Below are 13,274 nucleotides of genomic sequence, written 5' to 3' on the forward strand. Positions count from 1 at the left end.
TAGCGACTTAATGGAATACTTAATAAATTAAAACATTGAGTTGTGCAGTAAAATATCACAAATTAAATAAAGAATTTTGTTGAAAAAACATTATTTTATATACTAGAATTTCATCTACTGGTATTTTATACTACATGACACCCTGGTAATCTTAAATCGTTCCAGTTGAACTGAGCTACAAGACTTACTGATAATGATAATTTGTAATACTTCATTTTACCACTTACATGAACAACATAGCTATATATTTATTATTATTAGTATATTTCATTTTGTTTAATATACCAGTAAACTACTGTAGTATTGAATTTGTTTACTATATTTTATTTAGTGCGAGATCTTGAAGATATATGTAAAATTCAGTAAGCTGAAATTACTATTTAAAGTAACACAAACCGAGCCAACATTTGAAATATTCTTAATTTTTTCACAATACATGTAAATAAACAGTAAAAGTAAATAATAGAAAATGCTATTTTAAAAATTTATATATATATATATATATATATATATATATATATATATATATATATATATATATATATACATATATATATATATATATATATATATATATATATATATATATATATATATATATATATATATATATATATATATATATATATACAGTTTAGTACTTATTTTCTAGTTATTGTTCTAAGAGTCAGTTTCTACAATATTTAATCAAATGTTTAACACCTATCCACTCATTTCTGGAATAAAACAATATTCTTTTTAACATTTGTCACATACTAAATATCCGTTATCAGGCTAACGAACTTAACCCTTTCGATTCTATCAATTTTTTCATTATAAAAAATATTTTATTTTCCTGTATATATAAACAACTTTTAATATGATCGTAAGTTAAGTGCGATATTCATTTTTGAATGATATATGTATAGAATGTAAATTAATGTTAGTCACACCAACCTCTTTTTCTTCTCAATCGTTTAGTGAATACTTCAAAATATGGACTATGAAGCACGAATCTCGGCCATTGATTTACCTCCGATTAATACCCTTAAATATTAATCTATGGCAATTCATGAAGCCTACAGACCGGCGAATGACCAACGTGGATATTATCTCAAGAGGTATCCAGATTTAGTCAACATGATTACTTGCGTAACCCAGATAATCATTCTGGTTCGGATTGTAAACTTTTGCCTATAAACATTTACAAACATCTATGCACAGAGTGGAATTTGCAGCATATGCAGCGAAATGAACGGTTTAGCCACTCATCAGCATATCCCAAAGTTCTGACATTTTTACATGAAAAACAATTACAACAAAAAATATGTGTAAACGTATATGACACAAAAATGAATACGCAAAAAAACTTAAATATTTTATTGTTAGTAAATGAATACAATAGATATGGATTTTTGTCAATTATTTATGACAAATTAATTTGGGATGCGTGGATAGGATTTTGTTAGTGCGAAAACATGCTTCTAATGTTACCTAAAGTATGACGGCTCGAATGGGAGCTCACGCTACCGTTGCTTGAAACCGTTTCATGTCTTAAGTTTACACCTTCTGAAACGTCTGGACTTGATGTTCGGCTAGACTGTGAACTAATCTCATCATGTTCCTGAAAATATAAAGAATTTTGTGATATGTAATATAAATTGACCTTTGTTACATCTAGTTATACTAGATCATACTTCAAAAAAAAAAGAATATTTAAAAATATAATTACCTTTTGAATGTCGAAATGTAATAATTGTTGACTAGGGGGTAATTTTGCTCTGAATTTAATCTTATTAACCCAATCCATCATTTCAACATCAGAATTACATGAAAACAGAAATTCGGAACCATCATTAATAATTAGCCTGAAGGTATTCTTGCGCTTATGATAATCTTCCGCCACTGTGCAAATGGCGTGATGAATGTTAAGAGGGGCGCAAATTGCTTTGCTTTCAGCAAAGTCATCTTTATTTTTAAAGAAGCATAGCAATTGGCCACATAGAACCGTGTAGGATGTTCTCCAGGTCCGATTCGAAGCTCTCTTTGATCCAGGTAATAATGTTTGTTTCCTTTCAAGAAAGGCTTCGGCTTCAGCAGGTGGCAAAGCACCATCTAAACAATATAAACATAAACTAAATATAAACGCATTAATTCCGGTACTATAATATGTGAACCATAAAAAAAGCCATTAAAATTAATTATAAAAAATATGAGATATAAAACAATTACCGCCATGCTTCGATTTAATCGAGCCTCTCCTCTTAGTATTGAATGATGGTGTTCTCTTAATGGGTTTAGAACTTTGAGCATCTTTAAGACTCTCTGCTCTCTTGACTAAAGGTCGTAGTCTATCTTTATCAAGCATATGGGCGTATGAATTAGTTTTTCTTAATGCAACAGTTGGTTTACCTACTTAAAATAAATTTTTATATTTATTTATCATTAAGTGTTAGAATTTAAAAATGATTACCAATATTGGTAGGTTCTACATTAGTATAGTAGGATTGTACTGGTGCCGGTCCTAAATGTGATGATAACGGAGTTCTTGAAGATCCATAATGATTTGCAGTAGGTGACGATGCGTTTGATGGTGGACCCAAATGGGATGTACCATTTATTTGTTCATCTGAGATATCTTCAGAAGGATCGATATCACCCGACTCTTGTTTTCTAAGTTTAGTAATTCTGTCCATTTCTAAACGTTTTCTTTGTTGAAAACGTTCTTGTTCTAATCGTTCTTTCTCGTTGATACGAGCCAATTCTTCTTGTTTTAGTTGCTGAGCAAATGCCTTTTCCAACAATGTTATTCTGTTGATAGCTTCTAATTTATCCTCTTGGGCCTTTATGGTTTCTTCAAAATCACCGTGCTTTCTAATTAATTCTTCCACCTGAATATAAATATAATATATAGTTTTGTTTAGAATTATACATTGTACATTTCTAGAGTTTTTATTACCTGAGGTATACTATCACCAAGTTTGGAATCTCTTATAACACTTTCACGTAATATCAACCAGTTTTCTAAAGTTGTTGCGTCACGTTTAAATATTTGAACATCCAAATTCATATCATAAATAACATCTCTTTGGTTCCAAATATTGCCTAAAAGTTCCATTCTTTGTTTTAAAATAACTATTTTGTCTTCAATATCAGTAGATAATGGATGCCCTTTACTAATGAAGGCTTGGCCAGTGGCATAGAAATTGGAAAACACTTGGTGGCGACTTTCAATTTCAGTCTTGTATTCCTTATGTCGCTCGATAAGTAATGCAGCTTCTATATAATCTTGCGGTAAATCTGGTGTTGTAATTTTAGCTAACATTTCATTAATCCAAGCCCTGTAAAAAAAAAGAGCCATATGGCCTGAGAATAAAAAAGAGATATATAATACTTACAAAAGGTCCTGATATTCATCGAAATATGTCTGTAGCTGCTCCCCTTGAAGAAGATAATCTCTTTGTTTTTCGACTTTCAATTGTAGATCTTTCCAAGCTGTTAATGTGTCCAATTTCTTGTCATCAATATGTTCCTTAGTATCTGGGAATTCTGATATTAATCTCTCACCTTCTTGTTCAATGAAATCTACTCTATCTCGTATGGCTTTCATTTCTGTTTCTAATGCTTGATGCTTTCTCAAAAATTGCTGTATAGTTTCAGAATCCGGTATGTAAACACCATATAATAAATCTGCTTCTTTCTCTTGAATCCAGGATATAACTTCCTCAGCTGTTCTATCGAACATGTGCACTTGTTTGGCTCCAGCAAGAGCGTCTTTTCTAGCATTGGCCAACTCTATTAGATCTGCCCATGCATTTTGCAAATCAAAAACTTTCTGTTGAATATCAGAACTGTAACTGCCCTTGCCAGATATAATGATGTTACCGTTATTGATACAATGAGTAACTCGCGGCTCGCTGTTCAATAAACTGGCGTGGAAGGTTTCAAATGCTTGGATAAGCTGTTCCACATGCTCCAAATCGTTACCATACTCTTCCGAATCCGTTTTATTAGTTTGATCACGCATCCATTCTTGAACTTCAATACATTCATGAACAAATCCGTAATACTGCAAGGCTTCCATCAAACGTACTTGTCTTTCTGATACCAGCTTATTCAACTCATTAAATTGGTCTTCCAATGCCTGCTGCAAAAATAAAGATTTTACAATGAAATACTTAAAACGAATAAAATATTTATTATTTGGTTGTTCTCAAAACAAAAAGATCATAATTTATAGCAAATTTTACGTGAATGAATCATTTACAGTTAACTTAGGTAATTAAAATTAAATACCTTCTTTTCTCTTATAATTTCATACTCAAAATGTTCCCTTTCAATTAATCTATTTGCCATATCTTTAATTTTGTCAACAGTCAATTTAAATGTCGTAATTTCTGAACACAGAGCCTCAAGTTTTCTTTGATGTGACTCTACAGAAATTTCATCCTGACCAACTTCTTTTGTAGCTAAGAATGGTCTTTTTTCATTAATCCACGCGAGAGCTTCAGAAACTTCTTGATAATACTAGAAAATATATCAAATTAAAAAATAACACATAAATAATATAGAAAAATGCTTACAGTATGTGCTTCCAAAGCATCTTGTAGTCTTAATCTTCTAATGCTAGCTGCGTCACGGACTTGGGTCAATTGACTTTGCACTAGGTTTGCTTTATCTTTGATTATCGAAGCTAATGGGTGGTTAGCTCTTGTCAAATTATTGGCTCTAGCGACTAAATTAGAAACAATTGGTTCTCTTGAAGCCAGTTCGGCTTCGACAGCAAGATGTTTTTTATGAAGGCTTTGGACTGAAGATAAATTATTTCCCAAATCAGTTGAAGAACATATGACTTCACGTTCAGAAATCCATTGAAGCTCATCGTCAACATCCCTAGTGAACTGGAAAAGCATAGCAGAGGATTCCAATAGATCTCTGCGGATCTGACAAGGTTCTTTCAATTGATGAAAACGAGTAAGTGCGGCTTCAGCTCTTTCACGAATTTGGTTACTCATAAAATGACCACTTTTAATGAATTGTTCAGATGCTTCATCAATTTGCTCGCAATTATCTAAATGTTGCTGAATATCTTTTTCCAATGCAATATGCCGTTTTAATAAATTACTTGCTGAAGCCAGATCCTTACCAGTTTCAGTTGAATTGACATGTATTTCAATATCACTTAGCCATAGTTCAAATTCATCAACAGAACGAATAAACAAAAGAGCTTGATATGCTTCATTGAGTCTATCCCGTTTAAGATGAGATTGCTCCAACATGTGTTTCCAGTCGTTTTCAAGGTCGTCAAGTCGAACACCAATTTCTTTGGCCGCGTAATGTTTACTCCTGATTAAGTCTTTACCTTCTTCAACTACATTTTGAATTCTTTCTCCGCTAGCAACTATTTCAGCTTCAAAAGTAGCATGCTTTTGTATCTTATTTTGAAGGTTGCTGGCATCTCTATAATTTTCATCACCAGATATTGCGAGCTTTTGACCAAGCCATACCTCAACATCGTTGATGTCGTGTAAGAACTTTTGCAAAGCTTTTGATTTCAACAATAGATCTTTGCGTTCAGAACTTTTTTCAAGCAAGCGGTCTTTTCGACTGATGACTGTTTTTAATTTTGAGGACACTTCTGAACTAGACTTTAAGGATGTGATCTTATAAGCTCTTGCCGATAAATCATCCACTCTCGTTAATTGCTTCTGTAACATAACTTCAAAATCTTCATGTTTTCTTAATAAAGTTTCAACAGCTCTTGGTGTATCTCCTAAATCATCATTGTTTAAAAATGCTTCTTTTATAGCAAACCAATTATTCAACTGATTTACTTGTTCCTTGAAGTTTTGAATGTCATATTCATTGGCAAGTTCTTGTTTAGTTTGTTCCCATGCTATTTCAATGGCTTCTTGGAGTTGCTGCAGCTTTTCAACATATTGTCCAATTTTTGGATAGTCGTTTTCTGCGCATTTGCCACCCCTAGTTATTAAAGCATTAAATGCACCATATCGTCCATTAATTTCTGCTTTGAGTTCATCATGTAATTCGAGTAAAGCCTTGGCATCGGATATACTATTTGGTTTATCATATGCCTGCATTCTTTTAACAGTTTCATTTACCCAAATTTCCAGTTCCCTAAACTCAGCCTTAAATTTCTCCTGGAAGTAGGCTCTTTGAAGTATGTTTTTGCGTTTCGTTTTAAGGGTCGTTAGAGTAAGTAGTAATGTCTCCAAAATTTGGAGTTTGTTTCTGATATGATCCTCGCTGTGGGGATATTTTCTGATTAAATTATCTGCTACTCGTTGGTGCGTAGTTCGTATTTTATTTTCAACTGCCAGAATATCCGTTTCTAAAGCATCATGCTTTCTAAGAAGTGCTTCAACTGCAGCTAAACTCTTTCCTACATCCTCTACACTCATTGCGTTAGATTTCTCGTTCAGCCTGTCTGCAGTATCATCAATATCACGATCAAACAAATGAATTTCCAAAGCTGCTGCGAGCTTATCTCTGTAATTAGTTAAAGCCCCTTGGAGCGATTGCCATTTCAAAATGAAATGATCCCTTCTTTGAACAACTTCGATTTGACCTTGCCGGGACAGTTTTTCACAAAGCGCGTTAATGGTTTTAATTTTTGCGTCGTCGATCCTCATGTCGCTATCAACATCATCCAATTTACGTTGCAGCATTTGACAATGCTCGTAATCTCTACCCGTATCACCAGCCAAAATCATCACTTCTTTCTCCCTAATCCATGCTTCCATCTTTTCCAACAATGTGGTAAATTCAAGAATGTCTTGTGCTTCCTCTAATCCCTTCTTTCTCAGATTAACTTCTTTCAAGAACGATGCCCACGCCATTTGTAGTTCATTCAATCTCTTTTGAATATCGGGACTAGCTTTGTGTCCTTTCGCTATCAATTTCTGACCATTAGTTTGTATTTCTTCGATTCTAGCAACGTTCGCAGATACTTCTGCATAAAATGCTTGATATTTTTGCAATGCTTTTATCTTTACATCCAAAGTAACATCATCTCCAGTTTTACCTTCTAATTCTAGTTTCATTTGCTTCTCAGATATCCAGTGCATTGCTTCTACAACATCACCAATAAATGCTACATAATGTAATTCATCTAAAAGCCTCTGTTTCTTTTGGGCGCATAAAAAGTGGATTTTCTCTCTTTTGGCCTTGATTTCTTCAAGCTTTCTAGATACTTGTGCGCTGTCATAATGGTTTTGATCTAACAATTTATTTCCAGACTGAATAAGAGTTTCTAGGTTTTTGTCTTGAATTGCGACCAGTTTCTCAAACTCTTCATGCTTCTTAAGGTGATGAGTAACATCATCTACAGTTTCACCAACATCGATCTTCGATAATGATACTTCTTGGCTATTGGTAGCATCTTCTATAAGTTTTGCTTCACGCAGGAAAACATATAAATCACATGTCTGTTCTAAACGAACCATCTTTAACTGCCATGTGGTATATAATTTGTCACGTTCTTGCATTAAAACTTTGTACTTTTCCATAGCTTCATGGGCGGCATAATGTCCAGTTTGTTCCATAGCTGCCAAATTCTCAGTAGCCAGTTGAAAATCAGCTTCTCTAGCATCAATTTCACCTTTAAGGGCTTCATGTTCAGCTTTAAGTATTTGTGCACGCATGGCGCTTCTAATATGCTCTTCAGCACCCATCGCTAATCTTAAACCAATAGCCCAACTCGTGAGGTCTCTAACCTGTGCCAGAAACTTCTGCAGATCAACACTGGCTTGTAATTGATCTTTCCTTTGATCAGCGCGTTCTTTTAAAGAATTCCAGGCTGTTACTACCATTCCTTGCTGTTGTTGAATATTGTTTTTATTCTTTGGATATATATTCAACAGCTTTGAAGCATCCTCAACTAGAACTTGAAGTTGGGCTTCCAAGACGACAAGTTCATTCTCAAATGTCTCATGTTTCCTGAGAAGAGCTAGAGCGGAATTTAGATCACGCCCTAAATCGGTACCCAAAGCAGCATTTTTAGCTTGTATGCGTTGTAAGGCTTCGGCAACGTCTCGGTGGAATCTATGTATTTCACCAGCAGCATTCAAACGTTCTTCACGTCGCTTTACTTGCTCATGCAAGTTTTCCCAAGATTTCCTATAAACATATATCAATTAGAATATTTTTTTTATTTTATTTTTAAAAATTATTGTCACATTTCACCTAGTAAGTTTTTTGAACACTACAACGCTTTTTTGTTGAAACATTAAAAAAATGAATGAAACAAAAGTGTTAATTCCTTGTTTCACCAACAACAAATGTAATAACCTTTTCCACTAAATACATTATTACAAATATATTTGATAGCAATTATATTAAAAGCCGGAACAAGGTATAAAACTCTTGAAACATTCCAAAAAGAAATCTGTGCATATTTTTACTAAAACAGGGTTCATTACCTGACTTCTTGGTGACGTTTTTGTACCTCTTGGCACGCTTCTGAAGGATAATCAGTTCTAAAACAAGTTAGTTCCAACACCAAATAAGAATGTGATTATTACAAATACAATAGTGTGCTTGCTATTTTTTGTCAATACAAGTTAGTAAATATACATGTGATGGAAATGTGTAATTAAGTTAGTATAAAAAAAATTTTATTATTGAATATTAAGACTTACTCAAGGCTTCCTTGTCTGTTTTGGATGTCTGAACTGTATGAGTTTTCACTAGCTAACAACTTTTGAACAAGTAATTCACACTGCTTGTATCTTTCAGCTCCTGATTCTATTCTGTGTTTCAAATCATCGAATTTGCTTTTCAATAACTAAAGACAAATATGTTAGATATGAATAGTCAAATGTATAAATATTAATTACCAAAAGATGTTCGTAATCTTGACCATAATCTTCTGATGAAGCATGTTGTAGATTTTCTGCAATCCAGACACCCAGTTCATCAGATTCTAAGAAATATTCATGTCGGAAGAGAGACTCCATTAAACGCTGTTGTCGAATAGCTGCCTTTCGTTGTAAAGCTCTGACCAATCGCTCAAGACTAGACTGTCTCTCACCGATTTGTTTGCTATCAGGATGTCCTGATTTGATCATAGCATTTGCACCATGTCCCATTTCCAGTATGATGTTACTATATGTGTCAAGCTCTAATTCTAGTGCCTGAAATCAAAAATTTTAGTTAATACTGGATTAAAGATATTTAAATTCAGTTAAATTTTTCTTTAATTTTGTAAGTTACTACAAAATAAAAAACGTGAAAGTGAAAGATAATAGTTACCTTGTGTTTGGTAAGCAATTTTGTGGCTGAATCGCGATCTCTACCAAAATCAGTACTGTCCAAAATATTTGCCTTTTCATTTAGCCATGATTCCACCTCACTAGCTTCAAAGAAGTATCGTTGAGCTTTAAGTGAAAGCTCCAGTTTTTGTCCCCTCTTTTCAGTATAAGACTTAAGTTCTGCCCAATTTGCAGAAATTTTATCATTCAACTGTTTAATCTGTTAAATATAAATATATCAGAATTTTAATTAGACACCTTTATGTTCTTTTATTAAAAAGACATTATTAGCAAATTTATTATTGAAGTTTGGTGAAACAGACTTATTGCAATTGCATTTAATAAATATGACTTACACTTGCAGACTCTGGATGCCTTTGTTTGATTAATTTTTGACCTAGTTCTAATACTTTAGTGATAATAGGTTGATGTCCTTCAATTTCAGTTTGTAATTTTTGATTTTTTTTATGATAACTTAGAGCTTGATGTAGATTGTTGGCAACTTCTTCAGATGTTACTAAAGGTAAATGTTCCTTAATCCATTGCATTTCATTATCAATTTGGAAACCAAATTCATAGTATTCCAAGGCCTCTTCTAGAGCAGCCCTTCTCCTTTGTAGTGGACTGTCTAAATCTTTTAATTTCTGTTTACTAATTGTAGTGACCTTATAAATTGTTTCAGAGTTAAAGTGACCATCTTCATCCATATCTTGGCTCTGACTAACCAAATCGTGCACGCGTGAACTCATATGTGACATGTCTTGTTCAAGCAACTCTTGTTTTTTCAATAAGTCTCTACATGAACGCAAATCAGAACCGACGTTAACTGTACTTATTGTTCCGTCAATTTCTTTCAGTTTGTGCTGGACGTTCTCCACTTCCTTGTTATGATTCTCTTGAGCTAATGCCTGATTAAGTCTGCGCGTTTTTTCTAGTGATACATCATGAAGATTCGTCCACGAATTATTCAATTGCTGAAGTATCTGATTTACTTCACCGGAACGATAGCTACCCTGAGCTATTAGCGCTGCACCCAATTTACTCACAGTTCTTAACTGACCCTCGTTAGCCCTAAGCTCTCTTTCGAAGGCTTCGTGTTTTTGTAATTTCTTTTCAATATTATTCAAGTCACGATAACTCTCATCAGATGCAATTTTCATTTTTTCTGCCAACCAGATTCTCAAATCGTCAGCTTCAGCACAGAATTCTTGATAATTCTTGGATGCTTCAAGAGCTTTAGCTCTTTCTTGGCAGGCATCTTTGACAGCTTGTCTTCTCTGTAGTACTTGTTGTCGTCTATCCATAATCCTGAAATCAGATATATATCTCTAAAATAACATTTGAATAAAAAGAAGAAGTGCTTACGCTTGAACTGCATAGTGATTCTTTCCTACTAAGGCTTCTGCCATTCGAACGAAGTCGTTGATGCGGGTATCTTGTGCCAATAAAGTGCTTGAAAATACTCTATGCTGTTTTAGTAATGCTTCAACCTCATCCAAGGAGTTCTAAATTATTAAAAATATAGTTATTAAATAAATTGCTTGTTTTTATATGTATCCTTATTTCCTTTATTTATGATGATTTATGATTATGAATAAAATAGTGTCTGTGATGTAAGTCTAAAATTACATACAAAATTTTCTTACCCCAAGATCAGAAAATTCTAGGAAAGCCATATGACCCGAAGTAATAGCGTCGATATTATCTGCTTCTTTGTTGAATAATTGCAGTTCAAGACATTGCTGCATCCAGAGTTCTTTTTCTTTCCATCCACGGGCAATAGCATCTTGTTCTGCTTCTAAACGTTCAATGAAATTTTTAACATCAACTAGATCTGGATTAGTTTTAAGAAGTTTCCTTCCTAAATCTATAAGCTGGGCAAAACTAAAAAGATAAATTAGAACAATTGCCATAAAAGTGTACAATAAAGTAATTCTTACTCATCCTTCTTTGAATGAATTTCTTGTTCTAGATATCTATGTTGTTCAATCATTATCTTTGCAGTCTGGACATCTTTGACCACATTTTCTGTATTTAATCTCTCTTTGACTGAAGCTACCCATTTCAGAAGTTCCTTGGCGCTGTTTGTAAAAATCTGTAAACCTACAGCGTTCTCCAGTCGGGCTCGTCTTTCCAACGCCTTCTCCCTAACTTGGGTCCACAAATCATTAATTTCCTTTTGTCTAACTACCACATTTTGCCTTTCAGATGGGTAAGCTGCTTTCACATCATTGGCCAAAAGATTAACTTTGTTTACTTTTTCTTCTACTGGAGCTAGTTCCCTTTCTAAGTTATCATGTCTTCTTTGAAGAGCTTGCACGGTTTTCAAATCATGACCCAAAACTACATTTTCCAGTTGAAGCATTTTTTCAAGCATCCAATCTCTAGCTTCGTCGCAAAGTTTGTTGAATAATTCTACACTACTAGCGCCTTCGAGGCTCCTTTCTTTCGATGCCTTTAGCCTATTTAATCTTTGCCAGGCAAGATCAACTTGACGATAACGAGCACGAACTCTGTCGATTTGTGAATGACCCTGTCTTTCAAATTCTCTTACATCGGTTTCTAGCGATTCCATGCGCTTATTACTTGCAGACAGATCGGTCACGAATTTCTGTAAAATAAGAAAAATAAATATAGCAAAGTAATGAAAATAGTACTTTCAATAATACTACACGCACCTCATACTTTCTCTTAGCTTGTAATACACTATCATTTGGATCGTCAACAGACAGCATCTTTTCTTTATCTTTAATCCATCGTTCAAAGTCATCGCATTCTTTGTAAAATCGGAATAATCGTATAGCATCTTCCAACAAAACTCGTCGGTCAGATGCCATTATAAGCAGTTTGCTATAAGTATCATTTAGTTGTTTTAAACGTTTTGGAATGCTGTTGTTATCATCAATCTTTCGTTTGGCAGGTTTGGGAGCTTTAGGTATTTGAATTGGTACCTTTGTTTTGACCATTTTCGTTTTCTTCACTTTCTGCAAGGTAGTAACAGTTTCTGCCTTGCGAACATTCAACTGTATAATTCTAGGCTCAATTTCTTCTACATAATTGGCCGGAGCAAACCCATCAGTGCCGTCAGCTTTTCGAACGCACCACCAGTCAGGGTTGCTTTTGTTGAGTAGAAACATAACTTCTCCTTTAATCATAATGAAACCATGAGCGTTGTATGGGTATAATGCGCGAACCTGAGGTACCTTCTTCTCTTCAATCGCGTTTCTATATTCTACTTTTTCAACTGGCTCATCCTCAAAAACTTCCTTTGCTATCATTCTATAACAAATGTATTGTTTTTAAATGTATGTCTTTAAAAAGTTATCATACTTACCTATATTCATATTGTACATTGTCAACGTTATCAATAACATCAACATCAGTGTTTAGATCAAGAGTAGAAATTCCAGCTTCAATAAGTTTATTAGCTTGCGTATTTAAACTTTGTATGTCGCCTTTATATGAATGTAATTCACTTTCAAGGTCCTTATGCCTCTGTAAAAGAGATGCAGTACTAGGCTCATCGGTACCAACATCCTTGGTGGCCAATATTGATTCTTTTTCCAAAAACCATGATTCAGCTTCATTGGCATCTGCATAAAATTGGTAAGCTTCAGCAGCATCTTGTAATTGTCGGGTTCTTTCTAATGCCAGTTTTTCAACAATCGTCCACGCTTTCTGAATCCTATCGACGTGTTGTTCAATTTCAGACGCTCTCGGATGCCTTTTAGTGATCATTTGCTGTCCTGTAGTAGCCAATTGATCAAATTTATATCTCCTAGCTTGGATTTCATCTACCAACACTTTATGTTTTTGCTGTAAAGAAAATACACCTCGCAAATCTTTAGCTGTTATGCCGGCTTGACAAATTCTTTGTTTCTCGATTAGCCATGCTTCAGCGTCCTCGAGATCTTGTAGGAGTTGATAGAAATTTCTCGCTTCTTCAAGAATACTTTTTCTGCGCGCACTTATACTCTACAAAGAATAAATTAAAAAACAAATTAAAATTATAGCAGTCATTAT

At 34.0% G+C, this 13,274-nt stretch overlaps 1 protein-coding gene and 1 long non-coding RNA gene across 15 annotated transcripts in view; one reads left to right on the plus strand and one right to left on the minus strand.

The window, feature by feature from the left end:
- Positions 1–13,274, minus strand: part of kst (spectrin beta chain, non-erythrocytic 5 kst) — a 127,452-nt gene that overhangs the window by 1,523 nt on the left and 112,655 nt on the right. For 6 of the 14 annotated variants that reach the window (XM_076394281.1, XM_076394279.1, XM_076394280.1 and 3 more), the window contains exons 6-23: positions 12,586–13,226; positions 11,930–12,530; positions 11,192–11,862; positions 10,898–11,135; positions 10,617–10,756; positions 9,608–10,559; positions 9,253–9,471; positions 8,838–9,134; positions 8,640–8,785; positions 8,421–8,477; positions 4,563–8,118; positions 4,276–4,506; positions 3,378–4,126; positions 2,939–3,320; positions 2,453–2,870; positions 2,212–2,394; positions 1,712–2,094; positions 1,474–1,603 (exon numbers count right to left, since the gene is read on the minus strand). In XM_076394281.1, the coding sequence (XP_076250396.1) occupies positions 1,474–1,603; positions 1,712–2,094; positions 2,212–2,394; positions 2,453–2,870; positions 2,939–3,320; positions 3,378–4,126; positions 4,276–4,506; positions 4,563–8,118; positions 8,421–8,477; positions 8,640–8,785; positions 8,838–9,134; positions 9,253–9,471; positions 9,608–10,559; positions 10,617–10,756; positions 10,898–11,135; positions 11,192–11,862; positions 11,930–12,530; positions 12,586–13,226 (9,994 nt within the window). The remainder of the gene's footprint in view (positions 1–1,473; positions 1,604–1,711; positions 2,095–2,211; positions 2,395–2,452; positions 2,871–2,938; positions 3,321–3,377; positions 4,127–4,275; positions 4,507–4,562; positions 8,119–8,420; positions 8,478–8,639; positions 8,786–8,837; positions 9,135–9,252; positions 9,472–9,607; positions 10,560–10,616; positions 10,757–10,897; positions 11,136–11,191; positions 11,863–11,929; positions 12,531–12,585; positions 13,227–13,274) is intronic. The other 8 variants (XM_076394277.1, XM_076394270.1, XM_076394282.1 and 5 more) reach the window with 6 other exon arrangements.
- Positions 1–13,274, plus strand: part of LOC143190153 (uncharacterized) — a 121,593-nt gene that overhangs the window by 1,162 nt on the left and 107,157 nt on the right. The gene's annotated exons all lie outside the window — the stretch shown is intronic.

The sequence above is a fragment of the Rhynchophorus ferrugineus genome, unplaced genomic scaffold (genome assembly GCF_030347505.1).
Source record: "Rhynchophorus ferrugineus isolate W39M unplaced genomic scaffold, kcgeb_rfMv2 rfM2, whole genome shotgun sequence".
Lineage (NCBI taxonomy): Eukaryota > Metazoa > Arthropoda > Insecta > Coleoptera > Curculionidae > Rhynchophorus > Rhynchophorus ferrugineus.